Genomic DNA, 24,838 nt, shown 5'->3' on the forward strand with positions numbered 1-24,838 from the left:
AGGCCAAGGAAGGCTGAATTCATGGGGAGAGCATGGGTCCAACAGTGCCATTCTAGAAAATCATATAGACAATGTGTGAGACACAGCATCACCCTGCATCCTTCAAGAGATTAAGAATTGTGGGTTTTTCTAATATTCTTGTGGCAAGATTAATTCCTCTCTGTTAAGGAAAGACTTGGCTGGTTTGGTAAGTAGCAGTCCTGAAATCTCCTTTAATGGATCACTTTTATAGTTTGTTTTCTATTCATTGTGTTCAATGCTTGCTTTGATCTTTTAGCCAAACCCTGCTCCCATTGCTTTACAAGTGATATTTTCATGGGATTTGACATTCAGTGAAGCTGACATTCAGTGAAGCCAGTCAAGACACAAACCACAGCCTCACTTCTCACATCCTCTTCTACGAAATGCAGGTTTGGTTTCAGTATCTGCTGCTGTGCTTAGCCCTTCTACCCTGTGAATAACTCCTCATCTTCCCTCTTAAAGAATCAACCCTTCTGAAGGCTAAGGAATCTAAGAGGCTATACAAAATAGCATAATTTTTAATGAATATTCCTACTTCTGTTGTGTGGCTGTTTCACCTGCTGTCATTTTTCCGTTGCCGCATTTTCAGAAGGCTTTTGCTGATCCAGGCATTTATTTGCAGCTTTGCACGCAAGTGTTGGTCACAACCTGGGCTTTGATCTTTCGTCTGTGCATTCAGAAATCCCCGTAGGTCTACTGTTGTTATTTAGCTTTGTGAAACGTTATTTTTAATCCAATTTTAGTCTCTGCAGCATATTTATCTGCCACCAAATCTCTTCCAATATTTACTGACAATCAAGTGCTTACAAACCATTCAGCATGCAGTAGTCTGGCAAATGTATATGCAGAACAAAAATGAGCAGCCCAAGATTACTCAGAAAACATTTCTATTATCTTCATATTCTTGTGCTGTTCCTGTTACCAAACGCTATACGATGCTTTTGGACTTTAGATCCTGAGGCTTTACCAGAGATAGTAATTGTTACTATCCAGGCCCTGTGGACAAGAAATGGAGGCAAAGTGACTTGGTGAAGGTCACGCTGCCAGTCTGTGACTAAGCTGAGACTAAAACCCAGCTCTCCTGTGCTTCAAACGCTAAACCGGAATTAATGCTGTGTCCTCCTGCAGAAAGCATGGTAATGGTAGCACGGCAGTAGTGATTTAAAATTGTAGCTATTGATACATATTTAATGCATAATTTATTACATGTTAAGTTTATTTATTATGTATTTATTATGTATTTCATTTAATTAATTTTCAAGCATGCTTTTTGAAGGCGGATGGTAAGCAACAAGACCCAAAGGGGCTGTGTCTCTGGCTGATCTGCACCATGCTATTGGTAACTTCTCCGGGTGAGGTGAGGGCTTGCACCTGAGCAAGATCACAAGTTCACACCTGATACACCCTGTACTGATGCAACGGGATGGAGATAAGAGCAGGCAGTTGAACAGCTCTGCTCTTCTCTGAGCCTGCTGAAGCTTTGAAGAGACTACACCCAATTTCTTACTTCTCTTTAATTTGTTCTCTCCTTCCATTTATATAAAAGGATCCTTTTTACTGAGGTTGTGTTAGAGCTGTGAGTAGCAATGAGACAGCGTCATGGTGCACCTCTGTGGGCTATGAACTATTGTGCTTTGATATTTAATTACATTACACTTAGATGAGTGGGCATCTGCTGGCTTGCACCAATACTCCTCTCGCTGAGCTCTTCCCCAGGCTGGTGAGGGACGTCTCTGTGGGCCTCCGGCTGTCTCTGTCTGGGGGACAGGGACACCAAGACAAAGGCACATGGATCACCACTTTTTTACATCAAGTAACATGGGGTCACCACTTCTGCACACCAAGAAAGCCTGCCTTGTGCAAAGCACCCCCCCACTATAATTTCAACAGCAGTCGCTTTCTCCATGTTACTCATTCAGCACTAAAAGAAAATGTCTTGTCATAAAATAATTACTTACAGATTTCACTTGCATGCGATAACGTACAGATGAGTTTGCAATCTCGCGCAGGTTGAATGAGAATTACACAAGAGATCAATGCTTTTTGGTGCATGCTGTCTGTGGGTAGAGACATTACTCAGCGTATACTTCCTTTATGTGCCTCCAAGGTATGTAACTCCATGTTGCAATGAAGTTGAACAACCCATGAAACTCATTGCCAAACTGACAAATAACCTGTGGAAATCGCTGGCACAAGATACGGCTGCCAACAATATAACCAAACTTAGAAAAAGGCTTAGAAAATAATAACATCAAGAATTAGAGAGCACGTAATATTTGAGGGAGTGAACTGTGGGATGTTAAAATAAATGTACTGAGAGCGACATCATCATTTGACTGAAAATACTGGACCATCCATATATTCAAGGGTTGCTCACTATGAAGATCTTGGTGTTGGACTTGCACGCCTATAGTTCGATCCCCATCACTCAGGATGCTGGTTTACATCCCTAAATACCGCACTTGGTGGAAAGAAGGCACAGGCAGGATGCAAAGGGCTTTCCAAGGGCAAAGCAGGCAAAGACAAACAGCAGAGTGAAGAGCATGTCTGACAAGTGAAAATCTGGAACCAAGGACATGATGTGGCATCGGGGTATTGGACTATTATCAAAATTCCTGCTTTCTTCACACACCGGTCAATTTACCCACCGATGCATTCATTGTCAGAGGTGAGCGTCACGTGTATCCATCCCAGACCAAGCCTGTCACCTCTTTTAAACCATTGGTAGATACAAGCACTGTCCAAATGGGTTAGAAGGGAGGGAGAGGGGGAGCTGTATTGTATATGTGAATAGAATAATTGAGTTGGAATATATATATATACACACACATCCCTATATACATATATATATACACACACATCCCTATATACATATATATATACACACATATATTTGTGCCCTTCTCTTTCCATTTTCTCCAGTAACCTGTCCATATTTACCAGATGCATCCATGCACCCATGTAAAGAAGAAATATTTCCTTTGGCCCCCAAGAAATCAGCGGGAGCTTTGCCACTGATGCAGCATGCGTGCATGGTGAGAGCAGGGCAATGTTTCATCCCTGCACCGCTGCGTGCTGAGAGCTGCTGAACAGGAGAGGAGCTGTGCTCCTTTGACCACAGATGTATTTGCAGGTACCCATCCTGAAGGGAGTTAGCAGGGCTGGAAATTCAACCAGCAGGTACCTGAAACATAAGCCCAGGCTTTCATGCTTGTTTTCTGACAAGACAAGCATTTTCACCCACGGGGTTTGGTAGTTCAGGCGACACAGGCAGCACAACTCTCAGGATGTGGACATTGAAAAAAATACCTTCCCCATCTCACATTTGGGCTGCTGATAGTATGTGGCTGTTCTTTTACAATTTCCTTCCTGCACAGGCAGCAATCACTAATTTTAGACTTGCTTATGTGTAAAAGTCACATTTCTGGCTTGGAAACAGTTTGCTGCTTCTAAAGAAGTATCCTATCCTGTCTTACCAGGCAATTACTAGTCTGTAAATCTAAGCGACAGATCTCTTGCATTGTTAAAAGGAAACAAGCACAGTGCACAACAATGTTGGTTTGAAGGAATCCAGGAGTAAACAACAAAACTTATCCATTTGTGCAACAGCTGTTAGAGAAACACATACAGTGCCTAGCAAAAATTGAAAGAAAGATTATAATCTCCAGGTTTACCAGTTCTACTGCAAAAAGTGATTTCATAATAATAGAGTGGATAACTCTAGATAGGTAATTATATATGTTAGCATTTACACTAGCTTTGTAACTTCTAAGTCTTACAAAAAATTTTTCAAGTCTTGCTCTTACTATTTTACAGATTTTGCTTCGGTAATGCACAGTCAGATGATCCTTTTGCCTTTTATTGTGCTGGTGTTAACATCATTCTTACACGACACATTCCCTGCAAATATTCCCTGCGCTATGCATGGCCAGCTCAGTCAACCGGTACCCTATGAGCTACAGAAGCTCCTCAGTGAGCAGAAATCCCATGTATGGGTATATAGTTTGGAGGTTCTTTGTGCTACTTATTGTAAATGGAGACTCAAAGCTATATGCAAATATGATGGGGTTCTTAAGAGCGTGCCAAGCTGCTAGCAGGGCATATTTAAGCCCCTGGTCCCTCCTGTTAACGATGATGGGAGCCATGTGCTCTTCGCTCTTTCAGCTGGATGCAAGGTGGGGAAGGCACCGCCTGCAGCAGGCTGCTCCGTGCTGTCTCTAATGGGAGTTTTACATGCAGATCTTCCATGTGCTGCTGTAGACAGCCTCAAAACAGCACATGTATGAGCTGGAGGAATGTGGCTTTGCTGGCCTGCGGAGGCTTAAGGGGCTCATGAAAGAGCTGGCCCCCAGCTATCCAAGGCAGCGAGGACAGGGCCCTCCTGCCCTCCCCTCCCACTCAGCAGAGAGCTCTGCAGTGCTCTCACACAGCCCTGGGTGTGCACGGGTGTGCATGGGCATGCACAGGCATGCATAGGTGTGCAGCTCTGGCACCAGCACCCATCCCCATGCCAGCCACACACAGTGTCACCTCTGCCAGCTTAAGCTCCAGATCAAAACCAGTCTCCACTGGGACATCAGCGGTAGGAGAGGAGGACCAGCCGAGCAAACCTCATGGAGAGCATTGAGTGCTCAGGCATTTTAGAGAGTATCATAAACTTCTTTTATGCTTGTATTCCTTAAAAACATTTGGACTGTTTCCTTAAAAAGGTGTGGGTGATCAGTGAATAGATACGTAATCCAACTTTCACATTTCCAGGGAGTTTCTGGTTGCTTTAGGAACATTTTGCAAGACCACCTCTGAAATCCGGGACAACTTTTTCAATGATTTCACAGCCACTCAGCAGGAAGGAGATGCCTGTAGTTCATTTTCTGTATTTCAGAAGTTCTGAATTCCCTGCCATGTGCCAAATAAATGCCGTTTCGCTGTGCCACGTTCTGCCTCACACATCAAGGCTGAGGTGCTGACAAGCTGCTGTGAGGAGGTGATAAATCCTTCACCCAAAGTGAAGACTCTGCCCAGTGACCAATTTAGAGAGACTTTAAATCAGTCTGGCAGACGATGAAGGCTCGTTCTTACCTTATGTGCTTTTTATTATTGAATGGGGGGGAAAATGAAATTGGGTTATTCTGTCATACAGAAAAGATTTCATGTTCTTGGTGCCCATGTCTGCTCTATGATATATAAATCTTCCTCGGTGTAGTGTCTCTTCATTAGCAGTGATCCCAAGACATTTTACACAATTCAGTCAGGATGACTAAAGGATCATTTTATCCATCTTAACTGCAATCAGCTCCAGGGATGAAATGCTCCAAATATTTAACAAGAGAATGATTTTGAATAATAACTGAAGCATATTGCATCCTGCAAAAATCACCTGCTTCGTATTTCAGTTCTCTACAGGAATCCAAGTTTATGCCTTTATGCCTGTGAAAATATGAGGTAAGTTTAAAATTGTGATTTACTGGCCAGAGTATTCCAGGCAGCCACAAGTATTTGTAGTCGATTAAGAGGGTGATTTCAGATTTGGAGTTTTGCTCCGGTTCTGCTGTTTGCAGTCGCAAAGGCTGAGGTGTGCCATGGTCATTGCTTTGGTTCTTTTATCACAATTTCTCTCAAAATAATCTTCCGATGCTTTGCGGAAAGCAGGTCTTTATATCCACCGACTCCCCATTCATGGCTCTCAGGCAGGAGACCAGCTCATCGGGGACCAGCGTTTGCTCTTGAACGTCGCTGGCCAGCATATGTCCCCACTGGTTCTCCAGGAGGGAGCCATGTGTTGGGCTGAGCTGGGCTGAGCTGAATGTGTGGCTTTGCCCACTCCTGCTGTTGTTTAAGATGAGGTTGATCTTCTCCAGCAGACAGACGTGGTGCCCCGCTCCCTCCCCGTCCCACAGGTGGGGAATGGGGCTCGTGTAGTCTCTAAAGAAGATGTTCGTCTCCGGTTCTGGGAGGGCTGTGGGGGGCTGTGTTTGGTAAATGTTGGCAGCTACGTACCCCAGCGGGTTCCCATCAGACACCTGAGGTTTGTAGTCACTTATCTGCTCGGGGGCCATGATGCTGGCAGGTGCTGTGCTCCGTGGATGATCCCTGTCCTCAGGGACCTCTCTGCTGGGCTTCCTTCTGGTGGCCACGTTCTTGTACTTCTCATGCGCTGGCACTTCCTCGATTTCCATAACTGTGGGGTCACTAGTGTCCAAGAATGGCTCATAGAAACTGTTACTCATGAAATCGCTCTTTTCCTGGAAAAAAAAAAGATGAGTGTAGTAACAAACTGGCAAATTTTACCAATGGGAGAGATATCATTAGAGCATCCCAAGAAAGAAATGGAGCAATGACTTGTTGTCTTCATCTCATCTTCCTTCCCACCTCTCTCATCCAATCCCCCCTGTGAAAGAGACCATAGCGGGGTGGACAAGAGAAGGCAGGGAAGTAGCTGTACATGTCTCCATGCTTCTGCATGCACTTCAAGGGCAGCTTGAGCCAACTGTGGCCACTAAATAAAGTGTATATCGAGGCGAGGTTTAAAGACCTCAGGTAAGCTGAGCCCCCATGCACCTTGCAAATGCCTGGGAAATGATTCCTGATCAGTTCCTGGTTCCTCTTCCCATCCGTGTTTCTTACAGCTCCTGAGCGAGCTTTAATCTAAGGGGAGACAAGTGAAGAAAAGCTGGGAGATAATGGTGCAATTACCTGGAGTGACTTCACCACGTTGCTGTTTTCCATGTGGGGAAAGTCTTCAAACAGCCATTTTGGCAAGAGCGACACAACGGTGGCATTAATTCTTTACCAAAAAGAAAAAATAAAACCCCAAATTTAGTCCGTTTTATTAGTCACTAGTTCATGCAGGATGAAATTGTCCCCTGGCAGGAGGGGAACACAAAAAGTGCATCCATCCTTCATGGATGGCTTGGAAGCCCCAGGTTTACCCCATATGGGTGGGTTCCCCCATTTGAACTCTAGCTCTTCGTCTTTCAACCTTATTCCTCTGGGTTTGATTCTTGAAGCTAAATTACTCTAGTTAAATCTGTTATGTAAAACTTGTCTATATGGGAAAATGTTGCTAAACTGGGGGGTGAGGGGAGACCCAAGCTATGTGTATGAACCAGAGGAGCCATGTGTGTCCTGAACTGATGAAATCAAATACAAAGCAGTAATGTAAGCTGCTTTTTTTTTTTTCCTACAGCCAAAGCTCCTGCAGAAATGAAAATCATTCACAAGAGATTTTAATTTCACTGAGCTTTGCTGATGTTCTGATGCATTGCTGTGTTCCTGGGAAAATGCACAGTCCCTGTTGTTGCTGAAATGCTCGTGTTTCACAATTACATCGAGAGCAGAAGAATTAGGCTGGGTTCAGGAATCGAAAGAGGCAGCCCCTCAACATCCTCCAGCCCCAGGTCTCCTCTCCCCTATTTCTTGGTTTGTCGGGAAGATCCAGCCAGTAGCTCTGCACCACAGAGGTCACCCATTCCCGTGGACTTGTGTTGGGGACAGCAGTGCCTGGACTCCTGGACGCCCCTATTCCAGTTAAACAGCAAACTGGGACAAAAGGAGTGCTGGTTTGTGAGGGTGCCTAGTCAACAGCAGTCAGTGTTAAAAACCAGTATTAAGATTCTCCCTGTTGAGTTTTTGCGCTGGTGCACTCTCCAGTCTCTGCCTGTCCCTCGGGGTCCAGGCGTGAGGGGCTTCAGAATCCCCTCCTCAGTCAAAACAGGGAGTAACAAGTCCTAGGATAAAACTTTCCTACACAGACTACGTTTTTCCTCTCTTTTTCTGCCCCTTATATCTGTGTAATATTATACCGCATGTCCCTAAGTCTGGCCTTGGCAGAGGAGTGATTTTTACTGTTTTTGTTAGTCTCTGCCTTACTGTAGAGTGCATAGATGTCTTTTCATGTAGAAATATGATTAATGGGAGAAGTCATCCTTAGTAAGAGCAGGTTTCTGTAGTTAATTTTAAAATATTCTGGAGGAAAGGCAGGAGTTGGAAATAAGGAAAAAATTGTGAAGAAAGCAATACCTTTTTCTGGCTGATTTTTTGAACATCAGAATTACAAAAACAATCAATAATATGACCACGCTGACGCCCAGTCCCAGGAAAACTCCAATGTCATCGTCTGAAAAAGGATAGAGAGGAAAAAGGTCAATCGGGTGGCCGTGCTCCAGTGCCCCATCTGCCACGACATTTGTTGTTGTAAAGGGCAGATCTTTGACAAAGCAGCCTTCAGCATCTCGCTTGCCCTTTTGCTCCTCAATTAACAAAGTAAAGCCATAACAAAAGCAAAACCAAAACTGCTGTCCTGTCCGCATTGTCCTGTGACCAGAGCATCATGGACGCTGCGGCCCCGATCACCATGCATGGGAGGGTTCGGCCAAGTAATTGGAAGAAGTGCGGTCACTGTGTTTAACCATTTCCTATGCAGCCTTACCTTCCAGAAATGCTGAAGTGAATTCTTCAGCTTATGTTGGTTTTGCTTTTGGTTTAAGTACTGCAACAGATCATAACATAACCTTTTACCAGAAAATGTGCAAACCAGAAGCATAACCAAAGTTAGAAAAATGGATGGTAAACATTTAAATGAGTCTTCGGTTCAAACGGCAAGGTCAAAACAGTCTATCACTCTTATGCTATATGTTAACATTACCTTATATTTCTCTTGTTTTCTTAACTCCTACTTGTTGTAATGTACATTATATTATAAGTCTCATAAGAAAGCAAAACTTAAAGCGTGCATTATGCGGGTGCTATCAAGCCATGGGAGCACTGCAGCCTTTCCTGCCATGCAGCCCATGTCCCCGTCAAGTGAAAAGTTGCTTTTCTGGCCCTGACCTCTCCAAAGTGTAAGAGAACTTTTGCTTCCCCATCACCAGATGCTGCAAGCGCTGCTCGGGCTAAAACTTCCACTTCTGGTCAAGGAGAAAGTCTGGTTTACCAAGTCTGAGCTACTATCTTCTTACCATGGGAGATCTCGCTGTAGATGCTGCCCAGGATCTGGTCCTCTGAAGGGACTTAAACAGAGAGAGATAAAAAATGTCCATAACTTCATTTGGAGGACAGCAGGTGACATACAAGCTATGGCTTATTTTTATTTTGTTAAAATTATTTAGAAAAATAAATAATGGCATAATGAGAAAAATAAAGCCCCCTAAAGTAATTAGTAACTCCAGCTCTGGCTGGACTCAACACAATCTCCTATTTCTCAGAGATCCAATTAAACGAGATGTTGATGAATACATAACACCAATTACCAAACATCTTTCATGCATATTGCTCCCCTCAGCACCTGAAACAAGAATTTAGTCTTCCTGAGGAATTGTACATCGTTTTCCATGAGCACCGACAGATTATTTCCCAAAGTGTCTGAACCCCATGGGACTGAATTTTCTGATAGTATCTGTTTGTGTGAAGGGCTGTGCGGTGAGGGAAGATCTGCAGCTAAAGAGCCTGCCATGACAAGAAGTGTATTTTTCCTAAAATAATCAGCAAGCTTTCTTCCCGGCCAAATTCAGCAATTCCCTTGGGATCTCTTCTCCTTAACAAATACATGGTGCTGTTGCTGCTACAGAAAAGGGGTGAGGGTCCAGGCCAAGGGCGATCCCACTGCTGGGCTGGGTGTTGGACTGAATTTGTAGCCTGGACCAGAACCACAGCTCTGAGATCAGGACAAGCTGCCCACCGCCCTCTCCCTGGGGTCATCTCCCTGCATGGGGACTGGGGCAATCACCCCGGGCCAGGCGTGAACAGTACAGCCAGCCTGAGAGGGAAGGAACCACCGTGCCCTGCAGCCAGACCTCAGCTGGAGTGATCTGCTGGGGCTGGGGCTATCCCACAAGAAAAAGGGGCTCTGCTGGGATGTGCATGGCATGCATGCTTGCCCTCAGGAGAATGTGCCCCACTGGAGGAGCATCCCAGGCAGAGCACGCAGGGGAAAGGCATGCTGAGGCAAGGACAAGGAAGGTAATCTGCCCCCTTTCACCACAAGCAGGACGAGAGTCATCATCTTGGACTGCAGTAGTTAAAGCATGGGTCATGAAAGAGGACACCTGCTCTAGCAGCAAGGCTGAGGAGCACTGGGGTAGGTTGCCTTTTCCTGGAAATGCAAGAGCAGTTTCAGCAAACATCTGTCAGGAATGGAAGCAATACAGCTGATCTTCCCTTGGGATCAGGTAATCATCCTTTCCAGCTCTGCTCCCCCTATGATTTTGCTATGTCTTTCAATGGCGGTGAGCATTGCTGATGATGTGGTTGTGGGTCTGTGTTGTGTTTGAAGGAAGCGAAATGCGCCCAAAGCAGCTGGCAAAAAAAGGGCCCCTTTTGCAGAGTCATCCGTGCAAGCACAACTCACACTGGCAGCAGGATTTTCTTGAGACAGCAAATTGCCAATACTGGGAAATTTGGGAAGGGCAGACTCGCAAGTGCATCTTTAGATGTACAAGGATCCAGGTGCTTTATGAAAACCCTCATTTGCATGTCTGGAAACTCCTCTGTGCCCTTCAGTTGGCTGACTGCTTTAGGAAAAATCCTGCTGCTCCCCATGTTTGCCTCTCTGTCCCCAAGAGCCAGCTGTCCCAGCAGAGCAGGGACGGGAAGCCACCTCCTCCGCAGAGTGGGGCCATCACCTGGCTCAAGCCAAACATCCGCTCGGGGCAGCAGAGGGCTGAATGCATTTAAGCAGAGGATCAGCATTAATACGAATAGCAGCTAGCATCCTCACCTACAATCACAGAGGTTCAACTGGCTGAGACAATTAAGGATATCTAGCATAATATATCCTATATATAATATATATAATAATATCCTAAACAACATGGGCAACTTGATTTCAACCAGTGATTTCTGCAACAGAGTTAGTAACCCATCAATTGAGACTGATTTAGATGAAAATGAGTGAAAACCTTTTTGAATTCACAGCCTTTAAAGAATGAAATGGCAGCGGTCAAAGGATGGAGCTTATCCAAGCCTGTTGGAGCAAGCCCCATTCCATTTCTGTTTGGTACTTGCTTTGCAAGGACCAGCACAAACCCAAGGCCAAATGCAATTTCTTCCTCTCCAAAGGGCAAAAAAAAAATCCCAGAAAAGGCCCTGTCTCTGATTTTATGCATTTGAAGTATATACATCATCTAGCAGAGCTCCTGGAGTTCAAGTATTCCAATTCCCTAAGCAGAGTGTGTTTGCACTACAAGCCCACTCAGCTGGAGCATGCTGCAGACGCTGCAAAGTGTCTCTCGAATATATGGGATTGTGGAAGGAAAGTGATGGAGTACATTATTCTGCAGCCTGGGAATTCAGCCATTTTGGGGGGCCAGTGTCACTGGCACATTGAACTTGTATAAATTCAAAAAAGTTAATATGATTACAGTAACGCCTTACTGACGATGGATGGGCTCCATCTGAATAAAGAAGATGAAGAATGAGGTTCAACCTGTGGGTTCAAGATGCTTTACTGTGGGTGTCAGCTCTGGGTTGTGCTGGTGCTTTGGAAGCAAACCTTGTCACAGACACAATCTTCACTGCTGCCTCATGTTGGTACTTCCCCACATGAACCCCCAAGCTTTGTTAAAAGAGTCTATGCAACCACTAAGGATGAAGTCTCTATTTTTAAGCACTTAACACGTTTCTAAGCCGTTTGCTAGTGCAAAGGTTAGAGCATCCTCCTTGTGACACCCAGCTCTTCCCCCTTCTGCGCAGATGGAGACCTGCTGTCGAGGTTTAAGCCCACTTGAGGATCAGGACCCTGGAAATTCATGTCACCAGAGCTGGAGGTGCCCAAACCTCAACCTGCCCAGAGCCAAAGGCTGTCAGTGTGTCCATGAGGATAACACCTAACAGCCAGGGTTAACAGCTGTAAACAGCCTGGGATGAACAAGTTTGCTTCCATTTCTTGGGACAAAATTGAATAACTGCCCTTCTCAAAGCCACAAGGGGTGCCAACCAGAAACACAGAGCCGGTTTGTCATAGGGAAAGTATCCGAGCAGCTTCAAATAACCCGTCTAAAATTGCATCACAGCATGGGACAGTGAACTTATGACATCCTCAGGTATTACCGTTGCCTGCAGCCAGTGCTGTCAGGGCACCGAGGGCACTAACAGGTGTTAATGGCCCTGACCAACCTCACCTGGGACCTCCACCCACACCCCTGCCCAGGGGATATTTAAGCTCAGCCCTGGGTCCTCAGCCCTTAATAGGGCTATACTGGAGGAGCTCTGGAGGTCTAAACTCTGACCCATGGGCTGACTTCTTGACTTGACCTCAGCCTTCCCTTGTCTCCACAGACCTGCCCCAGCCACCACTGGACACTGTGTACAGCATCCTTAAATGAAGAGGTTTTTGTCTGCACTGTGGTGTCCATGGAGCAGATATGGTGGTGCTGGGAGGTGTCCTCAGTGTCTAGATGTTGAGCATGAATTCACCTGGATGAGGACCAGCAGCAGGATGGAACAACTCAGGGAACTCAGTATGCCCTGCTCTTGAGGACAACCAAAGCCAATGCACAGTGCTGGAGATGATGGCAGTCCTTTCTTTCTTTTACTTTCCTTTGTAAATTGGCCCATCCTCTTACCCAAAACACTTTCCAGAACTGAAGCCTGCCTGCTTCCCACCCCAGGTAAGAAAGGGCAGGCTGCAGCTTGGCCAGTTGGTCTCTGTAAAAGTTGTTTTCTATGTTTCTATAGATAACCCTACCAGAGGGGATGCAATACTGGACCTGGTCATCACCAATGCAAGTGAGCTCATCGGTGATGTCAGGATTGGAGGCAGCCTCAACTGCAGTGATCACACACTGGTGGAGTTCACAGTCCTGAGAGATAAAGGTCAGGTGAAGAGTATAGTCAGGACCCTGAATTTTGGGAAAGCAAACTTCCAGCTCTTCAAGGAGTTTGTCAACAGGACCCCCTGGGAAATGGCCCTCAGGGACAAGGGAGCAGAACAGAGCTGGCAGATCTTTAAGGATGCTTTCCATAGAGCACAAGAGCTCTTGATCCCCAGGTGCAAGAAATCAGGTAAGGAAGGTAAGATGCTGGCATGGCTGAGTCATGACCTGTTGGTCAAACTAAAGGGCAAGAAGAGAATGCACAGACAGTGGAAGCAGGGACTGGTATCTTGGGAAGAGCACAGGGACACTGCCTGGTTGTGTAAGGATGGGATCAGTAAGGCCAAGGCTTGGCTGGAGCTGAACCTGGTGAGGGACACAAAGAATAATAAGAAGGGCTTCTACAGGTACATCAACTAGAAAAAGAAAGTTAAAGAAAGCATGCCCCTTCTGATGAGCAAAACTGGCAAGCTGGTATCAACAGATGAGGAGAAGGCTGAGGTACTCAACAACTTTTTTGCATCAGTCTTCACTGGTAACCTCTCTTCTCACACCTCCCGAGTCAATGGACCATTTGACGGGGATCAGGGGGGCAAAGTTCCTCCCACTGTAAGGAAAGATCAGGTTTGTGACCACCTGAGGAACTTGGACAGGTCCAGAGGAGGGCCACAAAAATGATCAGAGGGATGGAGCACCTCTGCTATGAGGAAAGGCTGAAAGGGCTGGGGTTGTTCAGCCTGGAGAAGAGAAGGCTGTGGGGAGACCTTATTGCGTCCTTTCAATACTTCAAGGGGGCCTACAGGAAAGATGGGGATAGTTTTTTAGCAAGGCCTGCTGTGACAGGACAAGGGGTAATGATTTTAAACTAAAGGAGGGTAGATTTAGACTAAACACAAAGAAAAAATTTTTCGTGATGAGGGTGGTGAAACGCTGGAGCGGGTTGCCCAGAAAGGTGGTAGATGCCCCATCCTTGGAAACGTTCAAGGACAGGCTGGATGGGGCTCTGAGCAACCTGACGTAGTTGTAGATGTCCCTGCCAATTGCAGGGGGGATAGACTAGATGACCTTTAAAGGTCCCTTCCATCCCAAAGCATTCTATGATTCTAGGATTCTATGTTTTGGTTTATCTGTAACATTTTATTGCCAAATGTGCAAAGCAGCGACTTCATCTTTTCTATCACAAAAAGGGAGAATGACTCCATTGGTGTATGTTGTCAAGTAAGATGTGGTTCTCATGTGCATTAGATCTATGCACAGGAGGAAAGATCAGCTAGAGAAGGTTGTCATACAGATGTGTTGATAAAAATCTCTATCTTCATGTCCTGCAGCCAAGTTTCCATCTAGAGCCCTGCTTTCCTCTGGTCAATGGCAGGGTTTTACATCTTGTTTCTAAAACTAAGTAATTCTACAAAACTGACAGATTGTGGGAACATCAAGAATGAAATAGCAAACTGAGCTCTGAAGCTCCATTGCAGCAAGCAGCAACTTTTCCATCCAACTGGGCTTACCTTGGCTGGAGCTTGGTTTGCTGACCCCATCAGGGTAGACTGCGTATACCGACACGTTGATGCGACCTCCTGCTGCTGCCTCTTCTGGAAAGAAGTAAGATTTGCTTTTAAAATGTATTTGTAAGCTGCTGTGAAAGCTCCAGGCTTGCTCAAGGGCTTGTTACTGAGTGGTGAAAGTAGATGGAGGTGTGGGAGGGTGCCCAGCTCCGAGCCCGCTGCACACCTCCCTTTCCCCTGCAGGGAAAGCTACTGTTCCGAGCTGTTCTCAAAAACACACGTGGAGGAGCAAAAGCCTGGTCAAGTAACTGGCTAAGAGGTACCCAAAACCCAATAAATACCAGAATTAATGTGGGAAGCAGGAGTGGGACAGGTCCTGAGATGTTCATGCTGCTGGGCTCAAGCTGCATTGGTAAGGACCCACAGGCTTGTCTCTCTGGGAACGGCGGGGAGGAGAGGTGCTAAAGCAACAGTCTTGGTGCATCAAGTGTTGTGCTTTCTCTCTCTGCATCCTTTAAATACACACTTGCATCTCCTGCACTTGGGCAGGCCTCCATGGATCTAGCATGGCTTCCCTGCCTGCCAGCTCACGTTTCACTTAATTCTCTTTCCCTGTCCCTTCTTCCCCTGTGACTTTCACCTGGGGGACCAAATCCCACTGACTGCCCTCATGTCTCCTATTGCTTCATTCCTCCTTGCTCCTTAGGGGCTCTTCCTGGTCCCACTCTGCAAAAACAAGTGGGCAGGGCTTGATTTTAAATGAAACTTTGCCTTTAAAATATATTTGGCTTTATAATATCCTGATTAACTGCACCAAACAGCAAAAGGACTCCTGGAATATCTTACCTTGGATGTACGTGCGCGTTTCCTGGTATGGAACTTTCTTCCAAAAATACTGCTCCTCCTGGCTATACTGGGTGGTGGAAACCCACTCCACTATGAACCAGACTGGGGACCTTCCGCTGCGGTGGGGGGGCTGCCAGGCCACCAAGACCCTGCTCCGGTTCTCAGGCCTGACCTCCACGGCTGCTGGCGCTGGGAACTCTGTGGAGAGAGATGGCAAGGGGGCTGTCACCCAAACCTCATCTTTGAAGAGCAGGAACCTTCGAAGGGTCAGCTAAGCCCAGGCAAAATGTGGCTTTTCTGAAAGTGTTTAAGGGCTGAAGAGGCAACAAGAAATTCTAGAAGGTAGTGGGTTTATATGTATATAAAATAAATGTATCTATATTTATATACATATAAAAATGTATTTATATATCTCTGCTCACATGTGTCACAAAAGCACATCTTCAGCTTTGTCATGTCTCATCTGAAATGCTTTACCTGTCATTTCTTACAAGAAAGGCACATGATTCTGATAAGTATGAGAGGTTAGAGAATTTTTTCCACCTTATTTCTCTTTAGTTTCTTTTTAGTCATATATTTGTCCTCAATTTGAATGGGACTTTCCCCTCCCATTGCTCATTAAAAGAGACATTTTTCAAAAATAGGAAAGTGTGGTTGTGGGGAAAACCACAACCTGTGGCACGGGGAACCTAAGGTGGTCCAGAAAGGACTTTTTTTTTCCTCCCTTTCTGTTCACAGCTGGGGCTGTCTCCCTCACAGAGGCAGCAGGAGCTATTTTTGGGAGCATGAGCAGAGGAGCATCCCTGTGCTGAGTCAACACAGGCAGGACAAACTTATCTTTAAACCTGTCGCTGCAGCCTTCAAAGTCCAAAGGCTGCAATATGCGGCCGCAGAGCATCTCCATCTCAGGGGATGCTGGCCTTGTCTGGAGGATGTTGTGTTCCCTCGGCGGAGCGGGCAGAGCTCCACTGGGGCTTTTCCTTTGCTTTAGCACAAGCTAGCATTTTTCCCCTGCAATCCTGATAAAAATCCAATCTCTGTTAAGGCTGCAGTTGGCGTGTGTGAGATCCTACCTTCCCAGCTGCCGATGTCCTGGCCGAGGGTGATGCTGGCAGGGCTGGAAGCCCCCTTGGAGTTGTGAGCGGTGACGTGGAGGGTGCGGGCTCCTGGGGGTACCAGGACACTGCATGCTGTGTTGGAGGTGTTGCAGAGGAGGAGCACTCCCCTGCCGTTCTCGGCGGCCACGATGTAGCCCAGGATCCTCCCGCGGGCATCCTGGGGTGGCAGGGGCTGTGAATGGTGAGACAGACAGCCAGCCCCGTGGGGGATCAACACTGAGCAGCCACAGTACAGGACAGATGTCCCCTTGGCTAGGTGACACACGGATAGATTTTTCAAGGATGGAGAGATTTTGTCCTAAGGACATATTGAGGTCTCATCTTCCCCCCAACTCTTTGGTCAAAGGGCTCTTTAGGAAGGCATCGCCTTCAACCGCCTCTTGGCAGGTGCTCTCCTCGGGGAGGAGCAAAGCGTGCGAAAATTTCACAGCAGCTGCCAAAAAAGACCTTACCTTGATCAAGACCGTCACCTCGTGGCTGCCGTTCGGGAATGCCGGGCCCAGGCGCCGCCAGACGTCGGGTGCCGCGGCAGGGGCTGTGGGAGGAAGCGTGGGACGACGACGTGAGCCCCCAGAGGGGAACCAGCCGGGGCTCCCACCCACGCACAGCCTTTGCAGAAAGCCCCGCTTGGCCGGTGGCTCCATGCGGGGCAGCAGGCTGGCCCCCACGCAGCCGGTGGCAGGCTCGCTGCTGCATGGCTCTGCCGCCACGGAGAGGAAATGGCCCAGACTGCAAACAGCAGCAAGCACTGCTTTTTAGGGCAAGCGCGTCTTTGGCTTCCTCGCCGTGACCAGGACGTAAGCGCAGGCATCGCTCCTTGGGTGTCTCAGCCTGCTGCTGGCCGAGATAACTGAGCCGGCTGTGCCTAAGTTCATCCTGCTGTTAGTAACTGAGATGCAAAGGGAGAAAGCTGACCTGAGACAACAGGTATTTGTGGCTGGTGGGACACCTCGGCTGATGCGGCTTTTCCACCTAGGGCAAGAGGCGCTCCCTGCTGCCGGGGAGTAAGAAAGCCACTACCAAAGATGCATAAGCACATCCCATCCCTCTTTCTGTTTGGAAAACCATGTGCCCGCAAAGCCCCCTGGTTTCTCTCTGGCTCTCACCGTGCTGCAGCAGCCTTAGGAGTCTGCCAAAATCGCCATCACCTGCAATGTACCACGGGGCTGGGAGTGCTCGGAGGGCATGAGAGGAGCTGCCAGCTCGTGACAGTGCTCAGCCCTCGGCTGCATCTTGGAGACGGCAGCGGTGCCTCCCGGGCCACGGCATCGTGCCTGATGTCTGCCAACAGTGGTCTTTGGCAGCGCAGGGATGTGCAGGCTCCCATGCCATGTGCCTGCCATGGACATGCCATGTGCACACCACACACATGCCATGTGCACACCATGCACATGCATGCTGGTGGCTAACTTGAGCTGCCCAGCAGCTGGAGCTTGGGCCAGGTCCTTGCAGAGCATCTCAAGGAGCCAATGGGCTGCTTGGGAAAATGCAGCAAGAGCAGTGCCGAGGTTGAGCTTACCTGCCTCAGGGGTGGTGTAGAGAAAGGGGGTGCTCCAGGCACTCCAGGGTCTGTTGGCAGGGCTGAGCCGGCACCTGACCTGAAACACGTACTGGGTGTTACTCTGAAGGTTGTGCTGTGAGCGGGTCCTGTGCTGTGCTGCACCATCCCACGCCTCCACCTGCAAGGGAAGCAGGGTGCTAGGGGGGAGCGGGACCCAGCTGTCCCCCCACTACCGCTGGTCCCCCATGCAGAGCAGGAGCACACAGCAGTTGCTGCCTTCCTTGTCTGCATGGATGGGGACGGTCACGGTCCTCCCTGAGCACACAGGGCTGGCTAACCCTTGGGGCACAGGCTGCCCTGAGGGGCTGCCTGCCAAGGGGGTCCCCATCGCCCCTCCCATGGTGCTCCAGCATGTGTTTTTGAGACCGATGCTGTTGTGAGACGTGGTGCACGCACAGTCCCCTCTGCTAACACACCGGGCAAGTCGGGAAGGTGCAGTGAGAGCCCCCTGCCCGCCACCGCACTGGGCTTCTGGCATCATGGCAATTTTGGGGGCTCCGGACGGCACTAGGATCCAGCCTCAGCCCTTACCAGCACCTGGGAAGCTTTCCAAAAGGGAGCCGGGTGGAGCTGCCCCAGGGGTAGTTGTGTCTGTGAGTGTGCGAGGGTGACCGATGAAGCGTGCGTGTACTGTGCATCCCTAGAGGCTGGTTTGCCTTGTCCTCGCAGAGCTAGATAACATTTGGAAATATTTTGAATTTTGCTCTCTTGCTTAAAAAGCAGAGATAGCCCTGCCCGAAGGTCTGTCTGCCCTCTCAGAGGGCATCAGCTGTCCTGCCTCACCAAAATTGGAGGTCTGCCCATAGCTGGGACTGTGTGCCCCCCACCAGCACTGAAGCAAAGGGGTGGGTTTTGAATGACCCCAAATGCTCCCATTGCCCGTGGGTACTTAGGGGTCTCCAGCAGGCCCAGGACTGGCACGTCTCCTAACGGGGGGCAGCTTGCAGGGGGGCAGCTCGCACAGGGCCCCCCTCCCGCAGGTCTGCATGGGGGGAGGTTTTAGGGGGTCCTGGGCCGTCTCACATGCCACGCCAGGGCGCCTGTGGCTTTGTGTCGCTCCTCGCAGTGCACATTCTCCAGCAGCGTCTGCCTCTTCCAGTGGATGGTGGTGCTGGGAGGCGATGTCTCCGTTGTCTCGGCACTGGCGACCAGGGGCAGAGCAGGCACCACTGCGGGGAGAGCCGGGAAGGCCTGGGTTGGGGGCTGGCATGCCACGGGGGACTGCCCTTATGCACATGAGCCACACCGCTTGTGCACGTCCCTAAAGCAACATCTCGGGGTAGTGCATATGGCATTGCACGGCCCCAGCGTGCAGTGCAGCTCATGGATGGACGGATGGATGGAGAGATGTACCGAGCTCCTGAAGGTCAAGGCACTGTGGGGTAGAGCGAGCAGTGCCCAGTGCATTGCTGGCTTGCACCCACGCCGAGTAGCGGCTCCTGCTGCGCAGTGCACTCAGCAGCACTGGAGAGCCTGCGGGGAAGACCTCCTCCTCCTCAGCATCCTCCTCCTCAGCATCCTCAGCATCTTCCGCCCCTGCCGTCCCCACACTGGGAAGCAGAAAGCAGCCCCAGTCAGAGCCCGTCCTGGCATCATGCACCTGCTGGAAAGGTGGCCCCAGCTCTCAAGGGGTCATGGCTTGCGACTGGGGCACAGTCATCTCCAAAACTGGAGTTTGTCACTCCTAAAGCAAACTACTTTCTGTAGTTGCCTTTGGTTCTTGACATTTCTGTAGGGCATTTGCATTTTTGCAAAGGGAACTTGCTCAGTTCTTTCTGGCTGCATGGTTCAAAGTTTGAACCCAAGCAAATTTAGGCAGGCGGTTAATCACTTCTCTTCACAAAGCCTATGTATGACAGGATTTGATGCGTTTCCTTTAATAATTGAGTCAGATTAACTTTGGAAACCTGCCAGTCTTGTGTCTTGGGGGCTTCGGTGTCAGACGTGGCAGAAAGAATCCTGGGTCAGCTAGGAAGGGCTGTGGCACGCTGCACAGCAGCCAGCACGCCTGCTTCAGGTTCAAGCTTTTGTACCCTGCTAGAGTTTCAGTTTCGGGATTTAGGCAGCATTAGGTGCACACCACCAGCCACACCCTCTGCACGCCCTTTAGCTTAGAGAGAGTCAACGCATCTGCAAAAAATGCATGGTTGTAATGCGTTGCAACATGATGCAATGTTTTCTGGGCCACTAGTAGCAGCACTGAGCGCATAAGGTCCATCCTGCAGAATTAAACTTGCATTTTAACACGTGGTTTGCAAGCAGGAGACTAGGAAGACGTGAGCTTTAGAAAGCATAACTAGGGCACGGTGCCCACTCCCAGCCGCCAGTGCAGAGCAGCCCTGGTGTCACCCGGGTTTGTGGCTGCTGCGCCCCAACCGCACACCCTGCGCTGGCTCTGCTGGTTACTGCGCTCCCTCCCAGCCCTGCCTGGCTCAGCGCATCGCCCGTCCCACAGCCCCCCGACCTGTGGGGCCTTACCTGCGCAGGTGAAGGACATAGTGGGTGGGCAGATGGGTCGGCTGCCCCGCATCCCATGTGCATGCCAGGTACCCCGAGTGCTCACGGATGGTGCAGGTCAGGTTGCTGGGGGGGTCCGGAGGGTCTGCAGAGGCAAAGTCAGGCAGAGGGCATGGGCACCCCCCCCCCCCAGCAATGCAAAGCCCAGGCTGCTGCAACCTGCCCCCCCTGACCTCCTCGGTGCTGCTGGCTTAACAAAAATCATTGAAACCCCATAGCCACAGGGGCTACTCACAGCCAGCCAGGACATGGGTGCCGCACACCAGCAGGAGACTTCCGCTGTCAGGGCAGCGGGCGAAGCAGGCGACGGTCCCAAAGGGCATCCGGAAATCGTGCAGCTGGAGCTGGACGGTGCTGCTGTTGAGGGGGCGCAGGGGACCCTCAGCGACGCTGTAGTTGAGGAAGATGACGAACTTGGCCCAGGGGCAGCCAAGGGTGGAGAGGCAGTTGATGGAGATGTTGGAGCCCATCTGCACCACCGGCGCGGGCTCGATCCAGACGTGCCCCGAGCACCTGATGTTTGCAACACCTGCACCAACACCCGCCAGGTCAGGGCAGCTCTGGGTGGGTGTCCCATGGGAGGAGATGATGCCCACGGGCTGCACCGCTCCACACAGGAGGCTGCTTTGCTTGGATGTGGGCAGCAGCATGGCAGGACCCCACGGTGGGGGGGCTGCCAGTGCCCCATGTCCCCCCTGGGATGGGGATAAACCCCCCTGCCTTCAGCAGCGACCTGGCACCCAGTGACTCAACTCCTCAGATCGGAAACAGCTAATTTCACCAATTTTAGGTTTTGCTCTCATGCTTAAATGACTGCAGGGAAATAACCCGTAGTCTTGAGAGCTCTGATCCTCCGAGATTAGGGCAGCAGCCCCAGTGCAGAGGCGTGTGCTGCCCTTCGCTATCAGATGAGGGCTCTGCACCAGCCCCGGCAAACCCGGCTCGCAGCCGGTATCAGGCTCGATCTGGCCTTCCTGGAAAGGGCGCAGCTGCGCTCCGGCTTCGTGTGTGCAGAGGCAGGATCACACTGCTTGTCACAGCCGCTGAAACGCCTGCGTGCTTCAACGCAGCTGGATATGGCCCCGGTCCAAGCATGCAAGCAGAGAGGAGAGGGTGCTGCGGGGTATGAGAGCCCCCTCAACACGAATGAAGTGCTCCCCACAAAATTCATAGCTGTAGCCCTATAATTTTCCTACTCCCACTCTGATTCCCTGGCAGGGCGAGGGTGTTTGCTCCGCTGGTCAGCGAGGGTGATGCCGTGGTGGCTGTGCTGGCCTTGCCACGCGGTGCCGAGCCATGCCGCGCGGCTGCTTACCTCCGCACAGGCAGCAGAGCAGGATCTGGAGCGCCAAAGCCTCGCTGGACCCCACCATGGCCTGGGCTGCGACTGCTGCCCACGTGTGGCACAGTCTGGGGGGAGGAAAGGTGTGAGTTGTCCCACCAGCCTCACCGCTGCCCGATGCGTCCGGGTGTGCCCTCGCCACGGGATGCTCAGGGACTGCCCCAGAGGTGGCAATGGGGATGCATGGCGAGGGTTTTGTTGGGGGTTTGGGGTCAGGTCGGGTCATGCCAGCAGTGGGAGCACAGGGGGACAAGCCCACGGGCACACAGGACTCTGCATTTCAAGTAACAGCCACCCCATTGGCAGAGCCCAATGTCCAGCCCTGGTGAGCAGCCCCGAGGCCACTTTCCCCGAGCTTCCACCTCTGATGACATTTCTCTTAGTTTTCATATCTGTGAAATTTCTCCAACCTTTTCCTTATACGGACGCCTATGTTGATGCAGGTTTTGGTAACCCACAGGCTGGACAGTCTCACCTCCACCCCTGGGCAGGTGATGGAGCAAACCATCCTGGAAACCAGCTCCCAGCGCACGCAGGAGGTCCGAGAGGCAATGGGAGCAGGCAGCGTGGATTTACAAAAGGGAAATCATGTCTGAGCAGCCTGAAAGCCTTCCTCAAAGAGGACTGGCATGGTGGGTGAAGGGAGCACAAGGAATGCTGCTTGTCTTCATCCTGCCCCTCTGCTCAGTCCTAGGGAGGCAAATCTGGAGCACTGGGCTCAGGGCTGGGCTCCCCAGGACAGGAGAGCCATGGATGGACTGGAGTGAGTCCAAGCAAAGGCTGCAAAGATGCCTGAGGGTCTGGAGCACCTGAGATGTGAGGAAGGGCTGGGAGAGCTGGGACTGTTCAGCCTGGAGAAGAGAGGGCTCAGGGGGTCTGATGGGAGGGTAGAGATGAGGGAGCCAGACTCCTCTCAGTGCTGCCCAGGGACAGGATGGGAGGCAATGGGCTCACACTGAAAATCAGAAAATTCCAGTTAAATGTAAGAAAAAGCACTTCAAGGGTGACCACGCACGGGGCCAGCTGCCCTGAGGGGTTGCCCTGCAGTCTCCACCCCTGGAGATGCTCAGACCCGACCAGACATAGTTTCAAGGGACAGAAACTTCCCGTTTCTGTAATGTCTTTCTCACCCCCTTGCTGTGGGGGGTCCTGCCCGAGCTGAGCAATGGCTCTTCCTGGCAGCACTCTCCCAAGACAGTCCCAAAATCCTAGGCAAAGGCTTCCCTCTCTATCTAAGGAGCCACACTTGTGTCCACATCCCACAGTCTTGCCTGAATTTAGCCCTGCTCACTTTGCCTTCCTCCCCAGTCTCTGAATTCACGCCCCCCAGGCCAACCCCCCTCCAGAGGGGAAGTCCATCCTCGCCAGCCCCACGGGGCTCATGGCACGGGGTACAAGTACAGAGTACGGGGTACAGCGTACAGGGCTGGGACAGCTTTGCAGCAGCCAGGGCACAGACCAGCGGGGTGCAAGGAAATGCAGCTCCTGGGGGGGGGGGCGGATTGCTCTTTTCCAAGACAAACATCCACCTGGGAGCAGCTTGCAATGCACACCTGGGTCCCCCCGAAGGCTGGGGCGATGCTGTGGTGGGTGCGGGGCAGGGTGCTGGGCAGACCATTACCATAGCCTTACACCCCGTTCACATGCACGGTGCTGAAAACTGAGCAAAGCCCCACACCTCCATAGTTTTCTTTTTAAGCCAGCAATAATTAAAATAACCCTATACAAAATCAGATGTTAGAAATGGCACGTTTTCCCTTGAGGGACACACTGAACCAGAGTCCACTGTAAAAGCTTCAAAATGACGTTGTTCAATGCAAACCAAGCTACTAGCTACAGCTAATGCTTTTGTATTTCTCCTGCTGTGTGAGCTGACCTCGTTTAAGGGCTCTTCAAGCATTCATGAGTGAGTCAAATTTCAAGTGCCTTCCTATTACCTGACCCACTAAGAGAACTTCAAGGCCTCCCACTTGCCTGTAAACCTTCTGCAAGTTAGAACAAATGGGAAAATTAAAACAAACTCGTGGTCTATGAAAAGAGCTGAAAATACAATAAATCTGCCCAGCTGCGAGCTTTAAGACAAGATCGCAGGCTCTGCCTCCTCTGGGGATCACTCACATTCGCATTTCTATTCCAATTTACAGGCTTTTGCAAACTCCAAAGCCAGAAGGAATGAGACCATTCCCCTTGTCAAAAGATACTGGTCTTTGATCTCGTCTCTATTAAAGTCTCCTTGTACTTTAGTGCTAAAGAAATGCAAAGCAAATGAAGAAGAAGGAAAAAGCCGCCCCAGTTGTGCAAGCCCAAACAATGCGAAATCTTTACTGGCAACGTGTGTCAGAAGCAGCTAATGCACATAAGCAGCAGCTGAGAAACATGAGCTGGGATTTTTTGGCTCTAAATCCAGGTGGTAGCAGGCTGGAAGCTGGGCAGATCCAGGGGGTCCTTACCTTCCCAGTCCTCAGGACATGTGCTGACGGGCCCCTCTCCCTGCTGCTGCGGCCGGGGCTGCCGAGTGTGGCGAGAAGCATCAGCAACTGTCAGCAAGCCTGACCTAGATAGCTGCGTCGAGAAAAACTGAGAGTTTCCAGTCTGAGTCAGTCCATGGGAAAACCCAGCATCCCTTAAAGGAACAGCCCCGGGGGGTTTGTCTTTTTAGTCTTTAGCTTGTTACAGAATTTGGAGTCACCCTGGCAAATTCAAGTCCATCCCAAAGGGATTTTTATGTTCACATGGCTTCGTGTGAGGAGACAGGAACCCAGCGGAGGGGCCCTGGGGAGCTGGGCCGAGCTCCGTTGGCAAAAGAACATCTTTCTATTAACCCCAGAAGCCTACAATGAAAAACTCCTTAAGGACTGAGGTTGTTTTCACCGGCACCGAGTGTCACCCCCTCTGCTTGTGCTGGTCCCCAGCTCATCTGGGGATGCCACGAGCTGCGGACCCCCAGGACAGAGGGCAGCAGGGGCTGAGGCTCCGCAACTCCACTGGCTCCCGCCGCAGCTCCCAAACACCCCCGCTGCAGAGCCCGTGGCTTCCTTTTTCATGTCGGTTGAAGAGTTAACCTCAATAACAGTGTTAACCTCATTAGACGCTGCAACCACAGGAAATACCGCACTGCT

General features: G+C 50.0%; 1 protein-coding gene across 2 annotated transcripts; it reads right to left on the reverse strand.

Moving 5' to 3' along the window:
* Positions 1 to 438: 438 nt before the first annotated feature.
* IL23R (interleukin 23 receptor) lies at positions 439 to 24,356 on the reverse strand. Of its 2 annotated transcripts, none has more exons than XM_087734150.1 (15): positions 24,170 to 24,356; positions 21,693 to 21,787; positions 20,613 to 20,767; positions 20,339 to 20,462; positions 19,214 to 19,410; positions 18,884 to 19,029; positions 17,819 to 17,978; positions 16,752 to 16,834; positions 16,255 to 16,471; positions 15,182 to 15,379; positions 14,339 to 14,422; positions 8,979 to 9,029; positions 8,041 to 8,137; positions 6,715 to 6,805; positions 439 to 6,263 (listed from the first exon to the last, which is right to left on the reverse strand). In XM_087734150.1, exons 1-15 carry the CDS (start codon positions 24,248 to 24,250, stop codon positions 5,637 to 5,639), a joined length of 2,406 nt encoding a protein of 801 aa, XP_087590276.1. In that variant the 5' UTR covers positions 24,251 to 24,356; the 3' UTR covers positions 439 to 5,636. The 2 variants fall into 2 exon arrangements, with proteins under 2 accessions (XP_087590276.1, XP_087590275.1); XM_087734149.1 differs by having other exon boundaries at positions 20,613 to 20,906; positions 24,170 to 24,263.
* Positions 24,357 to 24,838: the final 482 nt, after the last annotated feature.

The sequence above is a fragment of the Nipponia nippon genome, unplaced genomic scaffold (assembly GCF_047370975.1).
Source record: "Nipponia nippon isolate SJK-2023a ecotype South Korea unplaced genomic scaffold, ASM4737097v1 scaffold_5, whole genome shotgun sequence".
Taxonomy (NCBI): Eukaryota; Metazoa; Chordata; class Aves; order Pelecaniformes; family Threskiornithidae; genus Nipponia; species Nipponia nippon.

Excerpts from the sequence above, each read along its gene's own strand:
- IL23R (XM_087734149.1), bottom strand. The coding sequence starts at position 21,750 with ATGGTGGGGTCCAGCGAGGCTTTGGCGCTCCAGATCCTGCTCTGCTGC. Across the intron at positions 17,979-18,883 it reads CAGGCGCCCTGGCGTGGCAT|GTGGAGGCGTGGGATGGTGC; the intron begins GTGAGACGGCCC and ends CTTCCCTTGCAG. Across the intron at positions 9,030-14,338 it reads CAAACCAAGCTCCAGCCAAG|TCCCTTCAGAGGACCAGATC; the intron begins GTAAGCCCAGTT and ends TCTCTGTTTAAG.